General features: G+C 39.0%; 6 protein-coding genes across 9 annotated transcripts; 4 read left to right on the forward strand and 2 right to left on the reverse strand.

Moving 5' to 3' along the window:
• Nucleotides 1-289: 289 nt before the first annotated feature.
• On the reverse strand, nucleotides 290-2,620 carry LOC112173147 (GTP-binding protein At2g22870). The gene is made up of 4 exons (XM_024310717.2): nucleotides 2,004-2,620; nucleotides 1,616-1,685; nucleotides 1,210-1,372; nucleotides 290-834 (listed from the first exon to the last, which is right to left on the reverse strand). Exons 1-4 carry the CDS (start codon nucleotides 2,509-2,511, stop codon nucleotides 616-618), a joined length of 960 nt encoding a protein of 319 aa, XP_024166485.1. The 5' UTR covers nucleotides 2,512-2,620; the 3' UTR covers nucleotides 290-615.
• A 941-nt stretch (nucleotides 2,621-3,561) lies between these two features.
• LOC112172119 (beta-adaptin-like protein A) lies at nucleotides 3,562-9,970 on the forward strand. Its single transcript, XM_024309309.2, has 11 exons — nucleotides 3,562-3,810; nucleotides 4,184-4,700; nucleotides 5,218-5,342; nucleotides 5,973-6,171; nucleotides 6,504-6,732; nucleotides 7,386-7,552; nucleotides 7,773-7,982; nucleotides 8,158-8,268; nucleotides 8,385-8,561; nucleotides 8,801-9,253; nucleotides 9,394-9,970. Exons 1-11 carry the CDS (start codon nucleotides 3,758-3,760, stop codon nucleotides 9,682-9,684), a joined length of 2,532 nt encoding a protein of 843 aa, XP_024165077.1. The 5' UTR covers nucleotides 3,562-3,757; the 3' UTR covers nucleotides 9,685-9,970.
• A 390-nt stretch (nucleotides 9,971-10,360) lies between these two features.
• LOC112168972 (pentatricopeptide repeat-containing protein At1g62930, chloroplastic) lies at nucleotides 10,361-12,089 on the forward strand. The gene is made up of 2 exons (XM_024305900.2): nucleotides 10,361-10,760; nucleotides 10,900-12,089. The coding sequence occupies exons 1-2, from the start codon at nucleotides 10,515-10,517 to the stop codon at nucleotides 11,887-11,889; spliced, it is 1,236 nt and encodes a 411-aa protein (XP_024161668.1). The 5' UTR covers nucleotides 10,361-10,514; the 3' UTR covers nucleotides 11,890-12,089.
• A 328-nt stretch (nucleotides 12,090-12,417) lies between these two features.
• On the forward strand, nucleotides 12,418-16,058 carry LOC112168970 (proline-rich receptor-like protein kinase PERK1). 2 transcript variants are annotated; one of them, XM_024305898.2, is made up of 8 exons: nucleotides 12,418-13,437; nucleotides 13,581-14,054; nucleotides 14,176-14,262; nucleotides 14,380-14,450; nucleotides 14,642-14,727; nucleotides 14,843-14,990; nucleotides 15,282-15,443; nucleotides 15,551-16,058. In XM_024305898.2, exons 1-8 carry the CDS (start codon nucleotides 12,489-12,491, stop codon nucleotides 15,797-15,799), a joined length of 2,226 nt encoding a protein of 741 aa, XP_024161666.1. In that variant the 5' UTR covers nucleotides 12,418-12,488; the 3' UTR covers nucleotides 15,800-16,058. The 2 variants fall into 2 exon arrangements, with proteins under 2 accessions (XP_024161666.1, XP_040365386.1); XM_040509452.1 differs by lacking the exon at nucleotides 15,551-16,058 and adding an exon at nucleotides 15,140-15,190 and having other exon boundaries at nucleotides 15,282-15,394.
• A 104-nt stretch (nucleotides 16,059-16,162) lies between these two features.
• On the reverse strand, nucleotides 16,163-18,664 carry LOC112168974 (protein Mpv17). Its single transcript, XM_024305902.2, has 3 exons — nucleotides 18,271-18,664; nucleotides 17,034-17,125; nucleotides 16,163-16,794 (listed from the first exon to the last, which is right to left on the reverse strand). Exons 1-3 carry the CDS (start codon nucleotides 18,427-18,429, stop codon nucleotides 16,386-16,388), a joined length of 660 nt encoding a protein of 219 aa, XP_024161670.1. The 5' UTR covers nucleotides 18,430-18,664; the 3' UTR covers nucleotides 16,163-16,385.
• Nucleotides 18,665-18,775: 111 nt separating this feature from the next.
• LOC112168971 (pentatricopeptide repeat-containing protein At5g25630) lies at nucleotides 18,776-21,620 on the forward strand. 3 transcript variants are annotated; one of them, XM_024305899.2, is made up of 4 exons: nucleotides 18,776-18,931; nucleotides 19,230-19,384; nucleotides 19,513-20,421; nucleotides 20,515-21,620. In XM_024305899.2, the coding sequence occupies exons 2-4, from the start codon at nucleotides 19,277-19,279 to the stop codon at nucleotides 21,406-21,408; spliced, it is 1,911 nt and encodes a 636-aa protein (XP_024161667.1). In that variant the 5' UTR covers nucleotides 18,776-18,931; nucleotides 19,230-19,276; the 3' UTR covers nucleotides 21,409-21,620. The 3 variants fall into 3 exon arrangements, with proteins under 3 accessions (XP_024161667.1, XP_040365388.1, XP_040365387.1); XM_040509454.1 differs by having other exon boundaries at nucleotides 18,800-18,931; nucleotides 19,158-19,384; XM_040509453.1 differs by lacking the exon at nucleotides 18,776-18,931 and having other exon boundaries at nucleotides 18,991-19,384.
• The last annotated feature ends 38 nt before the right edge of the window (nucleotides 21,621-21,658 follow it).

A 21,658-nucleotide genomic window follows, 5' to 3' on the forward strand; every position in this document is an offset into this window, starting at 1 on the left:
TATGAATTCAGATCTGAATCCCAACTTTCCGCATATACTATAGGGTTCGATTGTTATCATCAAATATCTAAATCCCAATTTTTCCTTGTTATTATGTTATACAACTATTCAGCCTCGGAACTTGGCATCTATTCCACGAAATCGTAGTTTGTGAAGTTCTCTGCACCTGCTTATTCAATTGTACCTCAAGATAATTGTATCAGCTGCAATGTTTCAGCCTGATATTTGACATATTTAGTTTCCTCATATTTTACATTTAAACTTTAAAACAGTGCTGTCCACAACCAAATTTTCATTTCGTCAACAAAATTGATCAATCAAAAGCTTAATGTATTGGATGACTTTCAATAAGATTACACTTGCTGCAAATAGTAGTACAAGCCTACAAGGTACTACATTTTCATTCCAACAAAATTGATCAACTATCGGCTTTGACGATCGGAAGCAATGGAGCACATTTGTTTTCTCATCATCATAGGAATTTGCAGCTGTCAAATGTAACATATTACCAAGTTTAATGGCAGAGCAATACATCGCGTAGGGGTGTAATTTTAATATGAGCTTCTGGTACTAGGGTGTATAAGACCTACTTCCGGAGGCATGGTTCTGATATTTCTAGTGCTTAAGCCAATAATTCCGCAGCTGAGCCATATGCAATAACATCTCATCACGACCCTGATTGGTAAAGCTGCTGGTCATAATCCATGGTGGTGTTGTCTGGAAGAAGCCACGAATTAACTCCTGAAAATCGTTCACATTTTCTTCTGCTCTTTTTCCTCCATGTCTTTTCTTCTTCCGCTTGTCACATTTGGTGAATATTAATGTCATGGGGATCTGAAAGTAGTGAAAAAGATATATCAACTCTCTACATCATTCACTAGTTAAATTAGCAAGATGTATATATATTTCAATACCGTTTCTTGTTTCATCTTGTATGAAGGATAAGCTACGAACTTTGCAAAGGAAAATTGCACAACACATATTTAAACTCTTGGCTACTTTAGTTCAGAAAGGCAAAAAGTTACGAACTTACGACTACCATGTACTTTTTGTCGTTGGGAAAATAAGCAATGGAGACAATTGTAAAGTGTTCCGTCTAAATCTCTAGCACCCACAGATGATTCTAGGCAGCTAATATTACTAAAATGGAGTCATGGTATCACGCCACATCTTCCTTTTCATTCTGGTGTAGATGTAATGAGATCATACCTGATTCTGGCCCAGCCAACTAGCATACTCCAGATCAATCTTTTTGGCAGGAATACTGGCATCGATGAGAAGGAAAACTGAAACTAATGTTGACCTATTCAGGAAGTAGTCTTTAGTAAACTTCACCCAATCAGTTCTAAGTTCCTGCGGTGCAGCTGCATACCTGTTCAAGTTAGAGAACTCAAAAGCATAAGATTATCATCTTGAATAAAGGCATGAAAGACAGACAATCATATAGACCAACCCTGAATACTGTGAACAAATGTACAATGTGAACTGTGAAGAAACTAAAGCCTTAGGGTTTGCACCCCCTTTGAAGCTTTCAAGGGGTTTTTATCATTACAATCACTCAGAAGGTCAAATTACCATATTCTCATCCACCAAAAATCATTTGTACATAACATACCCGTAGCCGGGCAAATCCACCAAATACCAGCTATCATTGATCCGAAAATGATTGATGCATTGTGTTTTCCCTGCAAACAATCACGAACATGAATTAGTGAATCAAGAATCCACAACCTAAACGCCTCGATTGCAGTCATCAGAGTACACTGATATAAAACAGTAATAATCTAAATCCAAACTTTAAGCTAGAAACCATTTATAATCTGACAATGCTACAACACAAGAAAGCTAAGCAACACCATATACTCTTCAATTCATCAAATTTAAGGCAATTATTCACCACATCAACTCTAGCAATGTTCAACATAAGATTTTAAACAACGAATGCAACCCAGAGCATGAAAAAACAAATATTGAATCTATAGATTACACTAGTTACTACTAACCAGGCTTCTTGGACGTCAAAGCTAGCTTCTTCCGACGCACAAGCGAGTTAAGCAGCGACGACTTGCCGACATTTGACCGTCCGACGAGCGCAAACTCCGGCAGACCATTGGCCGGGCAATCCTCAGTCCTCACACTACTCTTCACAAACTCGGCTTGAGTCACCTGAGCATCCCTAGCATACTTGCTCAGCAAAATATTCGACCCCTTCAAGATTCTCGTGCTCAGGGCACCGGATTCGGTGTACTTGAGCTCGGTCTCCGGCGGCACGAAGAGCTTCTCGAGCGGGATTTCGAGTTGGGTATGGAACTCTTCTAGGGTTGGTTCGATGTGGGATTCTGGGAGAGGCGAGATGGGGATGGGCTCCGAGACTGAGAGAGTGGATTTGGGGGAGGAGAAGAGGGTGGAGGTGAAGATGGGGTTTAGGTTTGTGGGGGGTTTGGGTTTTGAGAAGTGAGTGAAGTGGGTGAAGAGGGAGATGTGGCTTCGTGGAAGATGAAGCAGAACCATTTCTGTAAAAGCTTTTTTCTGGTTTCTCTCTATATTCTCAAAGAGGCCATGACCTGCTCAGCGGGTTTTAGGCTCTGAAATTGAAGCTTGGTAGTGATAGGCGGAAAAAAAAATCTTGCCAACGGCGACGACGAGGATAAACGGTGCGTTTAGTAACACTGATTTTTTAGTAAATGTTACAAAAATCATCAGAGTCTGAGAAATTCGACACTATAATTCTTAACCTTCTAAAATTATCGAAGTATCAAATTAATCTCGAACATATTTTAGTGCTCTCCGTTAGTAATACCGTTAACTCATCATTTTTGTCAAGAGTATTTTCATCTTACCCTCTCTCTCTCTCTCTCTCTCTCTATGTGCGTCACAGATCCATTACTATTTTAATTGAGATAATTAATCAATACTACTAGGAATGCAATCACTGTAAACTTCGTCGGAAATTCATTCATCGTTGATGTCAAACCATAATCGATAACTTCAAAATGCCTCATAATCCACGCCTGGAGTTTTATCGCCGCCGCCCAATTTGATCATGACCGTAATGTCGTCATCGGTGGCTGGAAACTCGGACAAATTTGTTAGCTCTTCAAGTTGTCGTGGCTGAGCTTGCCATCGTTGTTGCGGTCCATCACCTTGGAAACGTCCTTTCACTGATCACTAATTAAAGATTAGAAAAATGACAAGTGTAAGTAGTACTACTATATGCAAAACGAGAAGGAATTAGGATAGTTACTAATAACTAATCTAAGTTATGGATGAAAATATCTTTGATCAAAAAAGAGGAGTTAATGAGATTATTAACGGAGAGTACGAAAGTGCAATATACTAAAGATACTGAATATATGTTGGGAATAATTTTGATTTTTGATATATTTATGTGATGGTTTTAGAAATACTAAGAACTAAAGTTTTGAATGATCGATTAAATTTTAGAGACTGTTGGTGATAAAAACTGCTAATTTTTTTATTATAGAAAATGAAATTACGGATTTGACCCACTAATTTTTTACTATTTACGGTGTGATGGTTTTATGATTAGAGATCAGAACCAGACACGGTGGAGTGAAGGAGAGGCGAGAATATACAGGCGACGAATCTGATCTGGCCACGTCAAGACCAGCCTCTCTTGGAAAGGTTCAAGTTCTGAGCTTTCTGAGATTCAGTGACCAAATTCTTGTTCTTGGTTTTAGATCTCCGAACGAGTATAGAGTACCGTAGCCGGACCTGACCTCAATTCGGATCGGTCATGGCTCCTCCGGCCATATCGCAGCGATCTTCGTCGCCGTCGCAGCCCTCCGGGTGAGTCTCTAAACCCTAGTCGTCTCTCCGATTACCGGTCTCAGAAAATTAGGTGAAGGAAAGATGAACAATATAGTGAATTTCGATCAGGAAGTAACATTGACAGCATGCATGCTCTTACTTACTCCGATTCAGATATCAGTGATCACGAACCTTACATTTTCTTCGCTTCTGTTGATTTAGTTACTGAAAAACTGTGTGAAAAGCTTGAGTGACTTAACATGTTAGCTGAATTGAAATTCTAGGGTAACATTGCTATCTTAGGCTGCTTTGATTGTGCTAATACTTGAATTGAAGTTATCTAGCAGATTTATTTGGTGAAATCACATGTTGTCACTTTGAATTCATACTTGAAATTTACTTTTCCGAGCAGAAAAGGCGAAGTGGCGGATGTGAAAGCACAGCTCCGGCTTCTGGCTGGCAGCAGAGCCCCGGGAGCGGATGATTCGAAGCGTGAACTTTTCAAGAAGGTTATCTCTTACATGACAATTGGCATTGATGTGTCCTCTGTTTTTGGAGAGATGGTGATGTGCTCAGCAACGTCCGATATTGTTTTGAAGAAAATGTGTTATCTCTATGTTGGGAATTATGCAAAGGTCAATCCTGACCTCGCGCTTTTGACGATCAATTTTCTTCAAAGAGATTGCAAGGATGCAGACCCAATGATCCGTGGTCTTGCTTTGAGGAGCTTGTGTTCGTTACGAGTGACAAATCTGGTGGAGTATTTGGTGGGGCCTTTGGGTGCTGGGTTGAAGGATAATAATAGTTATGTGAGGATGGTAGCAGCTATGGGGGTTCTGAAGCTGTATCACATATCAGCTTCAACTTGTGTCGATGCAGATTTTCCTGCAATGCTTAAGCATTTGTTGCTTAATGATCCAGATACACAGGTAAGGCCATTTCATTCATCTCATAATATCTTACTTAGAATAATGTGTTATGGAGAGGCTATTTTGGGAGTTCTTGTTTTGAACATCTCATACGACATATCACTAGAGTAAAAGATCAAACTTTATGTATGCTTTGAGAAAAGAATCATCAGAAGATATTGTGGTTTCAATCACCTAATGTTAGATTAGAATTTTACGACAATTGTCACTGTAGGTTTAGAAATTGTAATGCAAATGTATCCCTTCCACCAGTGATGCCCTCTAGTCGGTCAACTATGAAGTAATTTGGCACATGTCTGCTGTTTTTATTCGTAATGGTGGAACTAGAAAGCATTGGAAGACGAACAAACCTCAAGGCTTTAGAAATGATATTCCAATAATAATCTTTTTTATTCTATCACTTATCTGCCTTTTAGCTTTCTATACTATATTTCTGAATTTGCCTTAATTTTTCTACCATTTTATGTTGAGCGCTGCAGATGATTTAGGAATTTACCTCATATTATTGCATTCTCAGGTGGTTGCAAATTGTTTATCTGCCCTGCAAGAGATTTGGAGTTTAGAAGGAAGCAGCTCTGAGGAGGTATCCAGGGAGAGAGAAATTTTACTCAGCAAATCAGTCATATACTATCTTTTGAATCGGTATTTCTCTATGGGCTGGCCATTTTTAAATTACTTTCACATTGTTTATGATTCCACAAATTAAATTTTAATTGGTTTTGTGATGTTCGTAGTACCATTGGTTTTATTCATATCAGTTGTAGTATGATGTCAGCGTGGTAGATTTATTAATTTTACAACTGATGGCCTAGAGAAGAAGATCAAACAAGATGAAGTAAAATAAAAGACTCATAAACTTAACGGTGTGATGGAGTATGACAGATATCATACATTTAGGGGTTTGATCGTTGAAATTGGTGTGTTTAAGGATCTGATAATGGAAATGAGCTGATTAGGGATTTTACTAGAAAATTCTTTTGGTCATGGTGAAACTCTTTTGATATGTTGAATTATAATATTGAAATGTAACTGCCCCTCTTCTTCCTCCAACCCCTCTTTCTTTTTTCCCTGCTGCTTCTGCATCATGATGGTATGGTGAAGTCTATTTCTCTAATGGATCTGCCACATAGCATATCAGTAAAAATAAAAAGTTATATGGGTTGGAAACTAACATCTAGCATTTTCTTATTGTTCAAGAAATTCAAATTCTATTATATTTTTCTAATCTCTGTAAAAGCAGTAGCTGAGATTGGTTCACATTTTCTTTTGCAGGATTAGGGAATTCAGTGAATGGGCACAATGTCTTGTGCTTGAGTTGGTAGCTAAGTATGTACCCTCAGATAGCAATGAGATATTTGATGTCATGAATCTGCTCGAGGATAGACTGCAGCATGCAAATGGTGCCGTTGTCTTGGCAACCATAAAAGTATTTCTTCAATTGACTTTATCGATGACTGATGTTCATCAGCAGGTAGGCATATATCATTTGTTACTTTTTCCCCCTAATTAGTAGTACGGAGAAGTATCTTTTGCATAACTATATAGGACCTATGTAAATATGGAAGAATCTTTCTGTGCTAGTCTGCACATCTGAATTATAAAGAAGTTAATCCTTGTAGCATTATGCAATATAGTGCACAATGATTCTGGTTATGATAAAAAAAAATGTGGATTTCAGGATCTGATAATTTTGACTTTTATGCCTTCATTTTTGGTGTTCCTGTAGTGGATGTGCCTCCTTCTTGTATTACTTGTGTTATTTTTATGACAATCGTTTCTCTAACCGCAAGTGTTTTTGGCTAGGTATATGAGCGTATTAAAGCTCCTCTTCTAACCTTAGTGAGCTCAGGAAGTCCAGAGCAATCTTATGCAGTTCTAAGCCACCTGCATCTTTTGGTGATGCGTGCTCCTTTCATATTTTCTTCAGACTATAAACATTTTTATTGCCAGTACAATGAGCCATCCTATGTCAAAAAATTGAAGCTTGAGATGTTGACTGCAGTGGCAAATGAGAGCAATACATATGAAATCGGTAAGAAAAGATCACCAAGTTCATTACAGGTCCTTGACGCAATTGTATGTGCATGATATGGTCAATTCTGCATTTCCTTTTGGGTGACCCATTATTGGTCACAGGTGCTGTTATTCTTTGTATTGACATTACTTTGTCTCATAATAGTTTGACTGTAATTGTGTGATAACAAGCTTATTATTTATCATTATTCATGGAACACAAAATTGATTTATTTGTTTGGCGACAAGTTTATTTTAATCCTTTTGTTTGATAAAAGATATATATATATATATATATAATTTTTTTTTTTTTCATTTGTTTGTTTGATCAGAGCTTATATTCATTCTTTGTTTGATAAAGTTTATTTCCATTTATTCGTTTGATAAATACTATCTTTCTGTTTGATAAAGTTTACTTTTATTCGTTTCATAGAAGTTTGCTTCCAATGGTTTGGCGCAGTTTACTTCTGTTCCTTTGATCAAATTTGTTTTCATGAAAGTTTACTTGCTTCTATTCGCTTGATAAAAGCTTACTAAAAACTTCACTTTACTTTAATTTTTATTTGATAAAAAGTTTACTTATTTGTTCGAGCATAGTTTACTTTCATTCTTTTTAGAGAAGTTGCATTTGATTTATTGATTAAAGCTTTTACTTTCATGATTCTATTTCAGTGACGGAATTATGTGAATATGCTGCAAATGTTGATATTCCCATTGCAAGAGAGTCAATCCGTGCAGTTGGTAAAATAGCTCTTCAGCAGTATGATGTGAATGCAATTGTTGATCGGCTTCTTCAGTTTCTGGAGATGGAGAAGGACTATGTAACTGCTGAAGCTCTGGTAAATATCTTGTTTCTCCCTTTCAGACACCTATACCAGTAAATCCAAGCATACTAGTGACAGTACACTTCCTGTAAATGATATGTCAAAACTACTGAGAATTGTATTATTGAGCTAAAATAAATAAATAAGGAAAGAAGATGGAAAATAAAGAACTATTTCAATTGTGTTTTCATACTCAAAAGTGGCCAGGTTCACTTAAGTATGTTCTCGTTTGCAGGTTCTTGTAAAAGATCTGCTAAGAAAATATCCCCAATGGAGTCAAGATTGCATTGCAGTTGTTGGGAACATAAGCAGCAATAATGTCCAAGAACCCAAGGCCAAGGCGGCTCTTATATGGATGCTGGGCGAGTATTCTCAGGACATGCATGATGCACCTTATATATTAGAGGGTTTGGTTGAAAATTGGGAGGATGAGCACTCTGCCGAGGTATTAATCAAGTCATCCTTTCTGTTCCAGCTTTATATACACACACAGTTTTATATATATATCACCTATAATTATGTTTCAATATTTTTTCTCTTTTCCATGTTTGTTGGTCATCATTCTTCAATCTTATAGCTACAGTTGATTCTCTAATGGTACAAACTTATCAATTGAACAGGTTCGCTTACATCTTCTCACAGCAGTGATGAAGTGCTTTTTTAAGAGGCCACCTGAGACTCAGAATTCCTTGGGAGCTGCACTAGCTGCAGGTCTTGCTGATTTTCACCAGGTGCATGTTGCTGTAGTTTGCTAGTTGATTAATATGATTAAGGTTGAAGTGATTCACATGTAACTTCAGTCGTATATTGTTTATGAATGTTCAATAAAACTTTCATTTGGTTGCAGGATGTTCATGATAGAGCCTTATTCTACTACAGGCTTTTGCAATATGACATAAGTGTCGCCGAACGAGTGGTAAACCCTCCAAAGCAGGCTGTTTCTGTCTTTGCTGATACCCAAAGCAGTGAAATCAAAGATCGGATCTTTGATGAATTTAACAGTTTGTCTGTTGTATATCAAAAGGTAATAATAACTTTCCTCCCATGCAAATGATTACAGATCAAAACATCACTCCCCTGTCCCTTCCTGGTACATGTCAGGATAGACAAGCACAAACCATTTCCAAATATATCTATACATATGCTACACACGCCCTGATACTGGTATTTTTTGCTTTATGTCCAACACACACACATACACACATGTTATGGACTTTGTTGAAGGGATATCTCAAATATAGTGATATTTTCAAATGCTTGCAGCCATCATACATGTTCACTCATAAGGAACACAGAGGTCCTTTCGAGTTTTCAGACGAAATTGGACATGTATCTATTGGGACGGAATCTGCAGATACTGTTGTTCCAGCTAATAGAGTCGAGGCAAATGATAAGGATCTGCTTTTAAGTACATCAGAGAAGGAGGAGACAAAAGTTCCCAATAACAATTCCTCTGCATATAGTGCTCCCTCATACGATCTTACCTCTGTGTCTGTTCCCACTTCTCAACTATCGGATTTGGTGATTTCAAATTCCACTGTGCCAGATGCTCCACAGTCTTCTAGCTTTGCAATTGATGATCTACTTGGATTGGGTTTACCTGCTGCTCCTGCTCCTGCACCTTTGCCTCCTCCTTTGAAGCTTAACCCAAAAGCTGTTTTGGATCCAACTGCTTTTCAGCAGAAATGGCGCCAACTGCCCATATCATTATCACAGGTCTACCTTGTAATTCTGATGTTCATTTGTTTCTTTCCTTGATCTCTTTAAGCACTTATTGATACTTTTCTTTTTGGCTAGTTATAAAGAACATAGTTCCCTGAATATTTCTAACAAATGGCATCTATAATTTGGTGCAGGATTATTCTATTAACCCTCAAGGAGTTGCGGCATTGACAACGCCCCAATCACTCCTGAAACATATGCAAGGCCATTCCATCCACTGCATCGCTTCTGGTGGCAAATCTCCCAACTTCAAGTTCTTCTTCTTTGCACAAAAAGCAGAAGGATCTTCAACATTTTTGGTAGAATGTATAGTCAACACATCCTCTGCGAAAGCTCAAATAAAGATCAAAGCTGATGATCAGAGTGCAACAGAGCCCTTTTCATCTGTATTCCAATCTGCTTTGTCCAAATTTGGCATGCCATGAACACATAAAATAAAATCTTAGCAGGAAAAATAGGTGTTTAAGAATTGAGGTCCTTGGATCAATTTTCTCATCAGACGAAAGAAAAAAGAGTGATTTTGTAGCTGTAGATGAAACTACAATTGAGATTTGCATGTGGGTTGCTCGTTTCTGTTGTGTACCTTAACCCACAACTCCCGACATTTCTGGTAAAATTTCCATGTAACATTACGTGTAAAATACTTGTATGTTTAAATTTTTTTGAGCAAAAGCAGTGAGCACAATAAAATTTTATATGTTACTGTACAGACCTTCGGAATTGAATCACATCATATTAACTTTATTCTATGGTACCTGTTTAACCAAAAATTTCTGTGTCATCACTTCACTGTTTGATACAAACCAGGTGCCTGTAACCTTTGAGGTAGTAAGCCATTTACATTTGCGAGTTGGTAACATACTCACTTTAGTCAATATTTGAAAGTCATTTCGGTTACGTTAGCTAGTTAGTAACAAATTCAGATATCGAGTTAGTAACACATCCAGATATTCTAGCAAAGCCAGACTAATCCCCAACGAACACCGAAGGCCCCTCAAACTTGCCAACTATTGGTGAGAGTAGCTATAGAGTTCCATGTTCAGCTGCTCGACCAACCTTACCACACTAGGCGGTTCTAGATGCCCATAACTTAAAAAGGATTCTAATTCGACCCCTGTGGTTGCTCGCAAGTGGGTTTAGGGGATTTTGAAAAATTGATTGCCCAACCCAGTCAGCAAAATTGGGGGGTTTTGTCCTCTTCTTGTATGTCATACAGGTTTGGTTCTGAGTTGTGAGTAGAGTTAGAAACAGAACCATGGCATCAGTCTTAAGAGTTCTATCAGCGACGAGAAGAGTTTTAGAAATTCCGAGTAGCTCTCAGTCTCAGCGTTGTTGGCTAAGTAACCAAGCGTGCTTGCTTCGGAGGTTGATGGAGGAACCCAAATCGCGAATCAAAACCCTTCTTGCTTCTGCGGCGGAGAAAGACTCTGCCTCTGATTTTTCTTGGGAATCACTCGTTAGTTCTCTCGCTTCTTCTTCCTCTCCTGACAAAACCCACTTGGTAATCAATCATTCTCTTCTCAACCTTTAATAATCTTACGGTGTTTAGTTTACATGTATCATTTTCTGAAAAATTAGATACATTTTTTTTTTCTTCTTCGATTTTAGATTCGAATGTGTGTACATTGTTCCTTAGTTAGGTTCTGGAATGGAAATTGGAGAAGTTGCTAAAGGAGAATGAGAGAGATCATGATCGTTACTGTGAGCTGATATCTCTATGTGGAAAAGTTCGGAATCTTCCACTTGCAATGCAAGTCTTTTCTTCTATGGAGGCTAATGGAGTTCAACCCACTTCTGCAGTTTTCAATTCCCTTATTCATGTTTGCTTCTCTTCCGGGAATTTGTTCACTGCTATCAGCTTGTTTGAGATTATGGAGAGCTCAGAGGGATTTAAACCTGATTCCGACACTTACGATGCATTCATGTCTGCTTTCTTAAAGTCGGGCAAAACTGATTTGATGCAAGCTTGGTACTCTGCCAAGAAAGCTGCTGGCTTTGATTCTGATATTCAAACCTATCAGTCTCTGATTTCGGGTTGTATCAAATTGAAAAAGTATGAGCTTGCTGATATGTTCTACAAAGAAATGGTATTATCGGGAATCTGGCCCAACTTACCCATATTGGAGTATATGCTGGAAGGGCTTTGCAAGAGGAGAAGCTCTGGCCAAGTCAAAGAATTTTTGGCGATGGTGTGTGGTTATGGGTGGAAGATGAGTGAAAAAATGGCTGAGATGGTTGTGGGGTTGCATATCGAACTTGGGAAGGTGGAGCGATTGGAGGAGCTACTCGAGACTTTAATGGAGAGTGATCAGACTTCGGAAGTTTTGTTGCCGGTCCACTATGGGATTATAAGGATGTACGCCATGTTGGATAGATTAGATGATGTAGAGTACTCTGTGGGTAGAATGTTGAAACAAGGATTGTCATTTAAACATCCAGATGATGTAGAAAGGGTGATATGCTCGTACTTCAGGCTCTCCGAGTATGAGAGGCTGGAGTTGTTCTTGGAATGTATCAAGGGTTCTTATGAACTTACAGGATCGACTTATGATTTATTGGTTGCTGGCTATCGAAGAGCCGGGTTATCTGACAAGTTGAGTGATATGAAACTAGATGGTGGATCTTCATAGCATCCATCCTTGAAAGGAAGATACATGGAGAAATTACATTAGCAGAGACAAGTGCTTCAAGAAGAAGACAGTATCCTACGTTCCTACTCTTGTAACTTAATTGTTGTCACAATGTCACCTACTCCAACTGCACATGTTTCTTTGTATCTTTTAGCAAGACACTGCCAATAAGAAAAGCCAATCATAGTCTTGTATATGAATATCAGTGGTCTTTGGATGCTTACAAGTTTGGTCAGTCTGAATTGTCCGGAATGGCCAAGAGTAAGAGCCTAAAGTAAGTGGTACGATTTCTCGTGCATTCTGAACCTTGTATTGGCCTATAGTACACTACTAGTTTGAGTCAGTGGAAAGTGAACTGGAATTCCACTTGAAACAAGCAAGAGCAGCCACATCTAGTACTACTGATCACAGATCACAGATCACAGTTCACAGTTCACGTCCCCATTAATTAATATAATAAGCAGAGGTTTGTTGGAAGAAACGTTAAAAAAATGATTATTGTCGCTCACGGGCGCCGCTCAGTTATTCGGTATTTTGCTATAGGCTGTTAAGGATCTCAAGTGACAAACTCCAACAAGAATCTTACTTTGTTAGTAACAATGTCTTCACCGCCGTGGTCTCTGCCTTCGGCTGCCGTTCCTGTCACCACACCACCACCACCACCACTTCCACCGTCACAGCCACCGGCATTGCCTCCACCATCGCCACAGTCACCACCTTTTGTATCCCCGCTATTTCCACCTACTAGTCTTCCTGCCCTGCCTCCTGTACACAACTCTATCCCTCCTGTTTCCTCACCATTGCCATCTGTGGTCCAACCTCCACCCCCACCAGTCACCTCTCCACCACCGCCGTCTGTCACTTCTCCTCCTCCACCTTCACTAACCTTTCCGCCACCACCTTCACTACCGCCACCAACTCCATTGCCATCAAGACCTTCTCCACCTCCACCTCCACCTCCACAGCCTACATTATCACCACCACCATTACCAACACCAAAAACACCATATCTTTCTCCTCCAATCAAACCACTAACTTCTCCTCCGCTGCCACCACCCTCAACAACTCCAACCAACGACTCTCCACCACCTACATTGTCAACTCCCCTACCTCCGGTGACCACCACTACTCCTCCACCTCCTTTAGCCACTCCAAGCAACAGCGCTCCACCACCTGATTTAGCAACTCTGCTTCCACCAGTGGCCACCAGTCCTAAACCACCACCCACTTTGGCCAGAACTCTGCCACCTTCGCCTAGTAATGCTGTAACACCTTTGCCTAGTAATGCTGTAACACCTTTGCCTACAACAACATTGACACCACCTCCATTGATCCATTCACCATCACCGTCCTTATTGCCGGCCACCTTGCAAGTTCAGAAGCCACAGCCAAAAGCAGCAGCAGGCCTCGTAGCTGGATGTGTCATTGTTGGAGTTGTTGTAGTTTTCCTCCTCCTCGGAATTGTACTTATTTGCTACAAGCGTAGGAGTAGAAAGAACAACGCTATTCCGGAAGATTACTATAAACCACCCTCCTTGGGACCAAAAGGTTATAAATTCAATACCTATGTATGATTTTCATGTTGCTTTTTCGGAGAATGTAGCATGTTATGTATTTAGACTATTTGCAATTCGCATCATTATTCGGCACTCGTAAGTTCATGATCATGCTTACTTTTTCTCCATTATCAGATGGCTGTTATGATGCGGTTCAGCCCCATCACAATGTTCCTCAACCTGGCGTCCATGTTATCAGGGTGCTGTCCAGCACATCAACATCTCCAATGTGCCGTGCCGCTGGCTCTGAGGTTTTATATGCACATCAACGTCAATGGCTTGGTTTTCCCATGGACATCTCAAATGGAACATTCACCTATGATCAATTGTTGGTAGCAACAAATGGGTTTTCAGAGGCCAACCTTCTTGGACAAGGCGGTTTTGGGTATGTCCACAAGGGAGTACTTCCAGGTGGGAAGGAAGTTGCAGTGAAGCAGTTAAAGACAGGAAGCCGGCAAGGGGAGCGAGAGTTTCATGCTGAGGTTGACATCATTAGCCGGGTGCATCACAAGCATCTAGTTTCATTGGTAGGGCACTGTATCAAGGGGGCTGAGAGGTTGCTTGTATATGAGTTTGTTCCAAATAACACCTTAGAATTCCACTTGCATGGTAAGAGTCGTCCATTTTGGTTCATCTCTGGAGTTACTTGCTCTAGTCCTTTTGGGAATGTTCAAATCAAGATTAGATTGGATTTCATTAAATGTGTTGAGATGAATACAATGCATTGCAGGATTAGGACAGACTGTTTTGGAGTGGGAAATAAGATTGAAAATAGCTACTGGCTCTGCAAAAGGACTAGCATATCTCCATGAAGATTGTGAGTTCCTTACACAGATATTTTGACGTTTGTCTTCATTATATCTAATAAATGAATTGCATATTTTTGCTTGAGACATGAAAAATCCATGGTTACTGACATCATTCTTGGCTGCAGGCAATCCAAAAATCATTCATCGTGATATCAAGGCATCTAATATTCTTGTGGATCAGAAGTTTGAAGCAAAGGTAAGATCCAATATTAGAAGTACTAAAATACTAATTGTGTTTCTAGTCTAGCTTCCTCCATTCATAAGTTGAACACAAGAAAATGCTCTTGAAAGTACACTTCTGTAATAAACCCATTGTTTCATGATTCATTAGCCTCCTCTGACAGTTTTTCTATAAATTTTGAGAATGAACTTCTGGTTTATGTTCAGGTTTCTGACTTTGGACTGGCCAAATCGTTCTCTGGTACCAACACTCACATTACTCACCTTTCCACTCGAGTAGTGGGAACATTTGGGTAAGACCATGCTCTATAATTAACTAAAGCTCTGTAGTCAGTATGTGCTTGCTTTCGCTACTTATTGTTAGATGCAGTTTCCTTAATCAGTAGTTCTTTACACCAAAATATATAGGTACCTTGCTCCAGAGTACGCATCAAGCGGTAAGGTCACAGAGAAATCAGATGTGTATTCATACGGGGTTGTACTCCTAGAACTTATAACCGGACGTCCGCCTATCAGTACAATAGATTCCTTGAGGAATGAGGGTCTGGTTCAGTGGGTGAGTTCTCATTTCATCATACTTACTTTTCCTCTAAAACCTTAAAACAAAACAAAAAATGGTTTCATTAGTGTGCATTGAGAAGGTAAAACTTGCAGAGTATTGATTCTTATATAAGCATCCATAATTAGGTGAATTCACTTTGACAGGGCAGTTAAGGTAGTTGAAATTCATGGTTTCTGAAAACATCACAATTGATGGTATTTCTTTTGACTATGAATCCTTTGTGGTTCTCGAGTGCAGAAATATGAATGTACAAATGACTGAATTTTTTTTTTTCCTGCAATGTAGGCAAGGCCATTGCTCACTCAAGCCCTGGAAGATGGTGCTTTTGATGCTCTTGTGGATCCACGATTGGAGACAAATTACAAGAAGAATGAGATGGCTAGAATGGTCGCTTGTGCTGCTGCGTGTGTTCGACATTCAGCATGGCTTCGACCAAGAATGAGCCAGGTAATTCCTTTGTCTCCCTAATCCTCAACACCACCAATGCTTTAGCTATATGACTTTAGCTACTTGACATGACCGACAATCCTTGCACTTATTCCAAAACCAAGCAGATAGTCCATGCTTTAGAAGGAGTTGCTTCGTTGATGGATCTTCAGGAAGGAGTTACACCAGGAAACAGTGCGGTATACAATTGCTTGGGGAATTCACATTATAACTCCCGGCAATGTGAGGAAGATTTGAAGAATTCCACGGTAACAATGCCAAGTCAAGAGTATGGCATTAGTAGATACACTGCAACTACCAGTGAGTATGGTCTTAATCCCTCAGGCTCAAGCAGCGAAACCCGGCAAACAATCTGAAGTTAAGATAACAAAGTTACACTAGTCTTTTTGGTAAATAATTTAACAGTAGGCTTTTCTCTTTCTTTCCATTTTTGGTTCGCTACAGTAGCTGTGATTTGCTCATATCTGTGGAGAGTTGTAACATTTATGATACAAAAGAAATGAGACAATGAAGGATTTGAATTCATTTCACTGGAGATACCGGAGCCCAGCTCCCCTGGTTCAGCAATCAGGGAACAAGGAGTACAGATCAAAGATTCAGATTTCATGTCCTACAAAATTATTTTCCCGGTAAACATGTAGGGATGATAACACAGGATAAAACTTAATGGAAATACTCAATTGGATGAAAAACCAACTAGACCAGTAGACCTCACACAGTAGCAAAGAAAATGAATGTAATCTTTATTGAAACATGTATTGACAATACAAATCAGTAATACTGGTATTGCAAGCGAGGACTGGATAAGCATGAGAGCAAATCCACTACTTCCCAAGTCCTAACTTCAAAAAACTCGGTAACTAAGTATTCACTCTCAAGTGTTTTTACATTTTCTGATGTCTGCTTCCACCATAATCAGCTGAAATAGTCATCAGCGGGCAATCATACACCTTTGCCTTTTTGTTCACTAAAACTTAAGCAAGATTTCAACCATTGTTTCCATGGAGCATCCTCCTGTTGCTCGAGCCATGACAGAAAAGAGCTATCCAACAAGCAGAAGAAGTTGACATAGAGGAGTTGATACCTAACAGGTACAAATCGGAAATTCACTACTTGCACAATTGGCCATATGCCTCCTTCAAGAACAAAGGCAGGGAGAAAATCCCTTTTTACATCTTCCTTGATTTGAGGAACACTCTTTCCAGCAGCAAAACCCATGTAAGTGAAAAATACAAGTAAATCCAATGGCCCAAAAAGAAACCCATCAATCGCAACTTTAGTAGCAACAAACCGAAATGAGTTCTGTTTCAGTAGAAGTCGTGATTTTATATATCGATCCAAACCTTCATACCTGCAAAAGATGATAAAAAACAAACTGATAACCTGAAGAGTATAAACCCATATATTTGTCTCTCTCTATGAAAAAAAAAGGAGAGGAAACATGCCGCATTACTAAAGTGGTGCCTCAAAGGATTTACTTTGTAAAATTCTAGAGCATCCTTTAAAGTGGGAGACATATCTCAATACACTGTCAAAATTACATGCCCACATATTCAGAATGTATGATTTTTTAACCCCTAATATGCTTACCAGAGGTGACCAACTGGCCCAACGAATCCAAATCCAAACAAGCTGGTTTTAGTCACTCTTCTCCAATTGATCTTCAACTCTTCATCTTCTCCCTATGAATGATAAGAGTTCTCTTATGTTCTTTTATGTTAATAGAAGAGAAAGATAATTAACAGTATGTTGCTAGCAATGTCTTCCAAAGATGCGTCACCATGGCCAATTTTGGAGGACAGTCACCATAGATAGAACATACAGGACAATTACACAGATGAGCGACAGATCCAATTAGCCTAAAATATCATCAGTGATAATAATTTCCATCATCAACTATAACAAAGATTCTACAGGCTCCATAGGAAGTTCACAAAATTCGAGAATAAAGGAAATAGGCAGTGAATTCATGAAACTAGGGTCTCAACCACATTTACCCAAAATAAATTGTGGAAAACTGAAATTTTGTGCTTGCTGGAATGGGCGTAGAGGCAGTCAAAAGTTGTTGAAGACATATTTAGATGCAGATTCACTACCGAAAAGTATAAAGAGAAAGTTTGGTTCACTATTATGCTACCGATCCTAGAAACTGTTGATACTATGATACGACTGAATCAAATGAACTCTGCTATGATGCAATTTGAAACAGAAAAATCACAACAAAGTCTAAGTATCAAGCATGACTTCATTTCAGAGAACTCTTCCGTCCAGGTCTAAATGAAAAACCCTTCAAGTAACGTCATCACCAATGGTCATATAAAATAACATGTACTACTTCCCTAAGGAGTTTAGTCCCCATATCGAACAGATTAACTCCATAGCTCCTCGTTAAATTATATATCTTAGGGCTAGGGATATTCAAGTAAACCAATCCTAATGAATCAGATCAGCTACTCACCGATGAGAGCTTCTACTAGAGCATTTTCAGGCTCGGAATCATGAGATGCAAGAAAATGTAGGCACTAAACTTTTTTCCTATAAGCTTGAAGTCAAGGATTCATTTCATCAGGGTGCATTAACCGCATCAGTAAGCAACAAAGGTCAACAAATTTTCAAACTTGATATCCATGTTGCAAAAACAACCAATATTGACAGATAAAAAGAATGAAGAAATAAACCATCCAAAGCATGAAAAGCCATTATCAAAGATGAAATGCAACAAAAGAAGACACACCCATTTTGGCAAATAGTAAGAAAAAATGTGTGAAATGTTGATAAAACTTAAGAAGAATGGTAAGAATTCAAAGTAATGGGTATTTATTTATACCTGATGAGTTTGAATTTGATTGTGCTTGTTGGCTGTGGAGTGAGTGATGGTCTGGGCAGCTATATCACCAACCCCCCAAATCAAACCAGAGCTAATGACCTGTGTCTTAACTGGGTGAGACGCCAAGCAATTCTGGTACCATTTCCACAACCTAAACATTTGAGAATCCAAACAATTTGTAATGTTATGGATTGTGGGTGTTCATCATTTTGTCAAAGGTTGAATAGTATTCAGATGTGAATCTCTGATCTAACTTTTCATCATCACTGAAAGCAAAAAAGAAACAAACGACTTGACGAGGAACAAAGAAGAAGAAGAAGAAGAAGATTGTTTGTTTGATTCTGTTCTCTCCTTTTTCTCATTTCCGGAAATTCATCTTGCATCAGAGAAAGTCGGTATATTCCTACAAATACTGGATTAGAAAGGGGTACGAAAGTCATTTCCTGTTGAGCTCAGTGGTCATTTGACTCATTTTCTTAAAATGAGTAAATGAGAAAAGAAATACATAAATTTTCAGAACCAAAGAAAAAAGGAGAAGCAATTTTTTTTTGCTCTTATCCCATCTCCTTGTCTTGTCCGAGATGGATTGGTTATGTTTCTCCCATTTGGCCTTTTGAATCTGCAACCACATTCACTCTCTCTTCTTCTGCCGCCTGCAAAGGTACGACCTTTCTTTCTCTTTCTTTTTGGTTTGAAAGGTACAGCCTTTTCTTTTCTTGTAGCTACTTCTTCTAGACTTTACTGATAAGCTTGACTGGTTTAAAGACTAGAACTTCTTCATAGAATGGCTTGGTATATACTATTCACAATGTTGTCTTGTGATTAATCTTCAATTTTCTTGAACATGAAGAACCCAGCTTGATTTGGTGGTTTATCATTTATGTTAGGAACCCAGAAATGTACTAGTGAAAAAGAAAGAAAGAAAAATAACCATGCTCTGGTCTTGCTACTTTTTTCAGTGTTAGATTAAACATCCACTGGGACTAGTACTCAAGCTGACAAAGCCATGACCCATATGGGAGAATGGAGTAAAGTGAATTCTTTTCCTAGAGCAAATAAAAGAAGTGAAGAAGCAACTATTACAAATGGACGTGTTCAATCGCTACCAATCAAGGTACTATACCATTTGATTTTGATTATGTGTATAATTTGGCCAGATTGAGCATTTCGTCGATCGAGTTTTTAAGTCAGGTTTGTGTGCTGAGAAAATTGATGCTAGTTTTGATATTTTTAACCACACAGGAAATTTATCCGGATGATAAGAATCAATTGCATCTAGATTCAAAGTCATTAGATTCATTGAGCCGTCCCCATTGCCTTGTATGCATGAACAAAGAAAGTTGCCGAATTGTGCGTTCAAGAACAAAACTAATGAACACATTAATAGAAAGGGGGAAGCCGCAGGAGGTCCAGTCCATTTTCAATGCTTTAATTGAAGAAGGACACAGACCATCATTGATATCGTACACTACCCTCCTGACTGCCTTGACCATCCAGAAGCACTTCGAGTCCATTCCTTCGGTTATATCACAGGTGGAAGAGAATGGTATGAAGCCTGATTCGATATTTTTCAATGCTGTTATTAATGCTTTTTCTGAAGCTGGGAAAATGGAGGAAGCCATGGACACAGTTCAGAAGATGAAGGAGAGTGGATTGAAACCCACTACTAGCACTTACAATACATTGATAAAAGGGTATGGGATTTCGGGTAAGCCTGAAGAGTCTTTGAAACTGCTTGAGATGATGTCCGGTGAGGAAAATGTGAGACCGAATATAAGGACTTTTAATGTACTAGTCAGAGCATGGTGTAAGAAGAAGAACATTATGGAGGCATGGAATGTGGTGCATAAGATCGTAGCCTCTGGAATGCAACCTGATGCTGTTACTTACAACACATTAGCAACAGCTTATGCTCAAAATGGAGAAACATGTCAGGCCGAAGGTTTGATTGTTGAGATGCAGAACAATAGAGTGCAACCGAATGATAGAACTTGTGGCATCATCATAGGTGGGTATTGTAAAGAAGGTAAACTGAAGGAGGCCTTAAGGTTTATGCACAGGAAAGATCTTGGACTGCGTCCTAACGTTGTTGTCTTTAACTCACTGGTTAAGGGTTTTGTTGACACCATGGATAGAGACGGGGTTGATCAGGTGAGCTATGATCTACAGAAGTGTCTGGTTGTTTCATCTTGTAATTGCAAACAAAATGGTGTTTAACACAATGATATTAATTTGCACTTGCAGGTCCTGAAGTTGATGAAAGATTTCGGCGTTAAACCGGATGTTATAACATATAGCACCATCATGAATGCATGGAGCTCAGCAGGATTCATGGAGAAGTGTAGGGAAATCTTTGATGACATGGTGAAGGCTGGCATAAAACCTGATGGGCATGTGTACAGCATTCTTGCTAAAGGTTATGTCCGAAATCAAGAAGTAGAGAAAGCCGAAGAGCTGTTGACAGCCATGATTAAAGCAGGAGTTCATCCAAACGTTGTGATTTTCACGACCATCATGAGTGGATGGTGCAGTTCTGGCAGAATGGAGCATGCAATCAAAGTTTTTGATAAAATGTGTGAATATAGCATTTCTCCCAATTTGAAGACATTTGAGACCCTGATATGGGGATTTGGAGAAGCAAAGCTGCCGTGGAAAGCTGAAGAAATACTCCAGATTATGAAGGAGTTTGGTGTTCAGCCACAGAAATCTACTGTCTTGCTTGTTGCAGATGCTTGGCGTTCAATTGGATTAACAAAAGAGGCAAATAGGATGCTGGGTGTTCTGAAAACTAAAGAAAAGAACAACCAGGTGAAAACAGAAGAGATGCCCTTTGAGAGCTTGGAGAAAATTTATCAAAAGAAATCTGCTAATGCCTATCAGCCCAATATTCTCCAGATACCACCAGTAGTTACAAATGATCAAAAAGGGCCAGCTTCAGCAACTAGGAAAGGCACAATGATGATGAGAGATGGTGATTTTTCATTAGATATCTCATCACTTGCTGCAAGATCTATGAATCTGTCTCATACTTGTAAATTTGGGGAAAGATTGCCGATCATATGCCAGAAGCAGTCTCGTGGGCAGCTTGGTGTGTATGGTCAGTTTCCACAGCCATGTACAGTTGTGTTCCTGAACTGAAGGAGCGATTCTGCTTTGGATGTAACACAGTTTATAAAGTCTTCATAGAAGAAGTTTCAGCATATTAATGTTGTAAATACTGAAAACAACTATGCATATTCATCAACACTGCTTCTTGTGAGCATGCTGATTATGTATTGAAGACAAATATGTTTCACCATGTACCTTCCTACACTAATCATCAATATAATTTTTGTTTAAGAGGACAGAAAGACGGTGCTACTAACATATATATGCTTGTTCTCTAACC

This window comes from Rosa chinensis, chromosome 6, assembly GCF_002994745.2.
Source record: "Rosa chinensis cultivar Old Blush chromosome 6, RchiOBHm-V2, whole genome shotgun sequence".
Lineage (NCBI taxonomy): Eukaryota > Viridiplantae > Streptophyta > Magnoliopsida > Rosales > Rosaceae > Rosa > Rosa chinensis.

Excerpts from the sequence above, each read along its gene's own strand:
- LOC112168971 (XM_024305899.2), top strand. The coding sequence starts at position 19,277 with ATGACCCATATGGGAGAATGGAGTAAAGTGAATTCTTTTCCTAGAGCA. Across the intron at positions 19,385-19,512 it reads TTCAATCGCTACCAATCAAG|GAAATTTATCCGGATGATAA; the intron begins GTACTATACCAT and ends TTAACCACACAG. Across the intron at positions 20,422-20,514 it reads ATAGAGACGGGGTTGATCAG|GTCCTGAAGTTGATGAAAGA; the intron begins GTGAGCTATGAT and ends TTGCACTTGCAG.
- LOC112168972 (XM_024305900.2), top strand. The coding sequence starts at position 10,515 with ATGGCATCAGTCTTAAGAGTTCTATCAGCGACGAGAAGAGTTTTAGAA. Across the intron at positions 10,761-10,899 it reads CTCCTGACAAAACCCACTTG|GTTCTGGAATGGAAATTGGA; the intron begins GTAATCAATCAT and ends TTCCTTAGTTAG.
- LOC112173147 (XM_024310717.2), bottom strand. The coding sequence starts at position 2,511 with ATGGTTCTGCTTCATCTTCCACGAAGCCACATCTCCCTCTTCACCCAC. Across the intron at positions 1,686-2,003 it reads TTTGACGTCCAAGAAGCCTG|GGAAAACACAATGCATCAAT; the intron begins GTTAGTAGTAAC and ends GATTGTTTGCAG. Across the intron at positions 835-1,209 it reads GTTGGCTGGGCCAGAATCAG|ATCCCCATGACATTAATATT; the intron begins GTATGATCTCAT and ends CACTACTTTCAG.
- LOC112172119 (XM_024309309.2), top strand. The coding sequence starts at position 3,758 with ATGGCTCCTCCGGCCATATCGCAGCGATCTTCGTCGCCGTCGCAGCCC. Across the intron at positions 5,343-5,972 it reads ATATACTATCTTTTGAATCG|GATTAGGGAATTCAGTGAAT; the intron begins GTATTTCTCTAT and ends TTTCTTTTGCAG. Across the intron at positions 7,983-8,157 it reads AGGATGAGCACTCTGCCGAG|GTTCGCTTACATCTTCTCAC; the intron begins GTATTAATCAAG and ends TCAATTGAACAG.
- LOC112168970 (XM_024305898.2), top strand. The coding sequence starts at position 12,489 with ATGTCTTCACCGCCGTGGTCTCTGCCTTCGGCTGCCGTTCCTGTCACC. Across the intron at positions 13,438-13,580 it reads ACCCTCCTTGGGACCAAAAG|ATGGCTGTTATGATGCGGTT; the intron begins GTTATAAATTCA and ends CTCCATTATCAG. Across the intron at positions 14,263-14,379 it reads AGCATATCTCCATGAAGATT|GCAATCCAAAAATCATTCAT; the intron begins GTGAGTTCCTTA and ends TCTTGGCTGCAG.
- LOC112168974 (XM_024305902.2), bottom strand. The coding sequence starts at position 18,429 with ATGTTTAGGTTGTGGAAATGGTACCAGAATTGCTTGGCGTCTCACCCA. Across the intron at positions 17,126-18,270 it reads ATCAAATTCAAACTCATCAG|GGAGAAGATGAAGAGTTGAA; the intron begins GTATAAATAAAT and ends TATCATTCATAG. Across the intron at positions 16,795-17,033 it reads GGGCCAGTTGGTCACCTCTG|GTATGAAGGTTTGGATCGAT; the intron begins GTAAGCATATTA and ends CATCTTTTGCAG.